Genomic DNA, 2,805 nt, shown 5'->3' on the forward strand with positions numbered 1-2,805 from the left:
TGTTCCAGCGGGCAGGACTGGCCTAGGGGTATTTTAAATTGGTTTTAGCCAAATTTTAGTAGTAGCGGCCGATTATATATTTATTTTTAATGATTTTTAAAATTTCTATTGTATTGTATTAAATTGTTTTTAACTGGCTGTAAGCCGCCCTGAGTCCTACGGGAGAAGGGCGGGGTATAAATTTAATAAAATGAAAAAATGAAAATGAATGGAGATTCTCGGTCATCCAGGTCATAGTTGTCCCAAAGATGCTTCTTCACAAGGCAACTGGACTTCCTTGTTTTTATTTTGAAAACGTTTTGCTTCTCATTCAAGAAGCTTCTTTAGCTCTGCCTGGATGTGGGGAATGGAAGGATTTATACTCCTTGCAGATAGATGGTTATTTGCATTCTTTTAGAGAGCTGTTGAGGCCACCTGGAGGTTTATCTGTGTCGTCAGGGTCACCTGAGTAGTGCAAATGGGTGTGGAACCTTCTTGGAACTGTTGAAAGGATTGTGTTGTAGACTGGAGATAGATGATGTCATATCCCTCCCCCTCTGTTGAGAGAAGAATGTTCAGTTTTGACATAGATGGCCTCATTGACCCCCTCTTTCAAACCAATAATAGTAAAGGATGTCTAGCCACGCAGCAAGGGATCATGAGATTTGGCAGAACTGAAGGATCCAGAAGAAATCTCCCTTGCCCATCTCTATTTCCTCTTTCTGCTCCTTGCTAGGTTGCCCATGCTAAGATCCAAGGTGTGGAGTCCAACTTGGAAGCGGCCTTGAGAAGGGAAAACCAGATGATGACTTTAATCCAGTCCCTGGAAGAGGAAAAGGCTCTGTATCAGAAGACCCTGGAGAAGATCTGCAGCTACCTGCCCCAGGAAGCCCTGTCCGACTGTGAAGAGCTGCTGAAAAAAGTCAACTGTCATCCAAACAAATTCTAGAAGAAAGCCATAAACGAGGGGGAGGAGGAGGAGGAGGGAGGGAGAGAGAGAGAGAGAGAGAAGATGGTTTCTGCTCATAGATGGAAGGAAAGAAATGTGCCGCTGCTGGAAAGGGGATCGACTTCATTTCACAGGATTCTGCAAGCAGTAGCCACAGTAGCTAAGAGGCCTTTATGCAAGACCCCAATATGCAAATCCCAGGTTCATGTCTTTTTTTTTTTTTTAAATAACGCGTGTACATAATTTGCAGTGTTTAGAAGAAAAGATGGGTTCTAATGAAGAAGATCGGGTGTATATTTAGGACTGATCTAAACGGGGAAACCGGTGAGATTTGAGACTGCTTGTAACTTAACTGTGGAAGACTCTACTTTCCCTCAGTAAGGAAGGCGTGGGGGTCTTTTCTATACGCTGATCAACACTTGAAAAAAATAAAATAAAAAGCAAGAATGTATTTCCACCTCCAAATAAGCAGCACAGGTCCCAGCTGAGGGGTGGGGGTGCTGTGCATGTGTGCTTCCTGTCTGTGGGGTGGGGGTCTGTTTCTATAGTTCCTCAGGGAAGATTGCTCGTCCTTCCTTTTTGCAGCAACAGTTGTGTTCCTGCGGACACACAACTCACTCTCCTCTTCTCCCTTCAGGGGGACCTGGTGATGGTTGATGCTGTCATGTCTGCCCAAAAGTCACCAATTCCCTATCCAGAAAAGCAAGGAAGGCATATCAGGGACCCCTTCACTCCCCCTTCCTTGTGAGACAGTGAAAGCCGTGGGTGGTTGAGGTGTGGTTGGGGTGGGAGTGTGTCATAAAGCAGGTAGGACTTTCCAAGTCAACTCTTCTCCTGGGGAAAGTCACAAACTCTTGGGATTGAGTCCTTGGGATTCCTGACCTGGAGGAATTAGTTTGGTTAAGGGGATCCTCACTGTTGAACGCTGTCCTTATCTTAGTATCTTGTAGCATCTTCGTCATGCTCTTGAGATTTAGATCACCATTCGGACAGCCCGTGTCCCTTCAGCAATGGCTCAGAGATGCCGTGAAGCGCTACAAGTCCTGAGAGGGGGAATGGCCACCATTTAAACATGATGGGTGGAATAGCCTTCAGCCAAATGACGGGTTCTGCAGCTTGATTCCATTTGGCCAAGGAAGCCCTGTAAGATCTCCTTGCTTCCTCAATTGTCCAGCTTTCCCCCCCCCCCCCCCCCCCCAATGTTAGTATTCCTTCCACAGGGAAGATCCCATAAACCTTCAACGTTGCACCTGCAACAGAAGAACAAATAGATTGTCACATAATTAATGCTAAGGGGAATGGTGCCTCCCTACATAGTAGTTTGTACATTTCAGAACATGTCTGTTCCTTCCTCTTTTTTTAAAGAAGCATTAAGTAGCAGAGATTCGGCTTCTTGAAAATCCAGCAGTTTCTGGGGTCATGTTGATTGTTTTTATCATTATTATCATCATGTTCTGCTCTGCCTATTTCTTAAGTATGTTTGTTTTTGGAAGCTATTTCTGCCATGCAGACCAGACCCTGAAGTCAACATTTGATCTGTCAAAATTATGAAACTAGCAACACAAGAAATATGTTTTGGAACATGTTGTCCCCCGCATTGGGGAATGACTCGTTGTATTTCTCTAGCTGCTTTCTCTAAAATTGTGCCAAATTCAGCCAAGTGTCTTACTTGTACAAGGCACAGGTGTGGATGAAAGTGCTTCCATTGTGTCATGTATTGAGTTATGCAAACAACCAAGGAAAATACAGTTGACGTTCTCCTTCCACTGCTCCAGTATAAGTCCAACCCACATCCCTTTTTTCGTTTCTTGATCATATAATTTCTTAGTTTTTCCTGGGCAGAGTCCCAAAGGAAAAGCAAATGCATGGCAAGACAC

General features: G+C 44.4%; 1 protein-coding gene across 1 annotated transcript in view; it reads left to right on the forward strand.

Moving 5' to 3' along the window:
* The window catches only part of TBC1D4 (TBC1 domain family member 4), a 91,077-nt gene extending 89,719 nt beyond the window's left edge, over positions 1-1,358 (forward strand). The window contains exon 20 of the mRNA XM_015832330.1: positions 716-1,358. Within this exon, the coding sequence (XP_015687816.1) occupies positions 716-928 (213 nt within the window). The 3' untranslated portion in view covers positions 929-1,358. The remainder of the gene's footprint in view (positions 1-715) is intronic.
* Positions 1,359-2,805: the final 1,447 nt, after the last annotated feature.

Source organism: Protobothrops mucrosquamatus, unplaced genomic scaffold (genome assembly GCF_001527695.2).
Source record: "Protobothrops mucrosquamatus isolate PMUCROS unplaced genomic scaffold, P.Mucros_1.0 scaffold2, whole genome shotgun sequence".
Taxonomy (NCBI): domain Eukaryota; kingdom Metazoa; phylum Chordata; class Lepidosauria; order Squamata; family Viperidae; genus Protobothrops; species Protobothrops mucrosquamatus.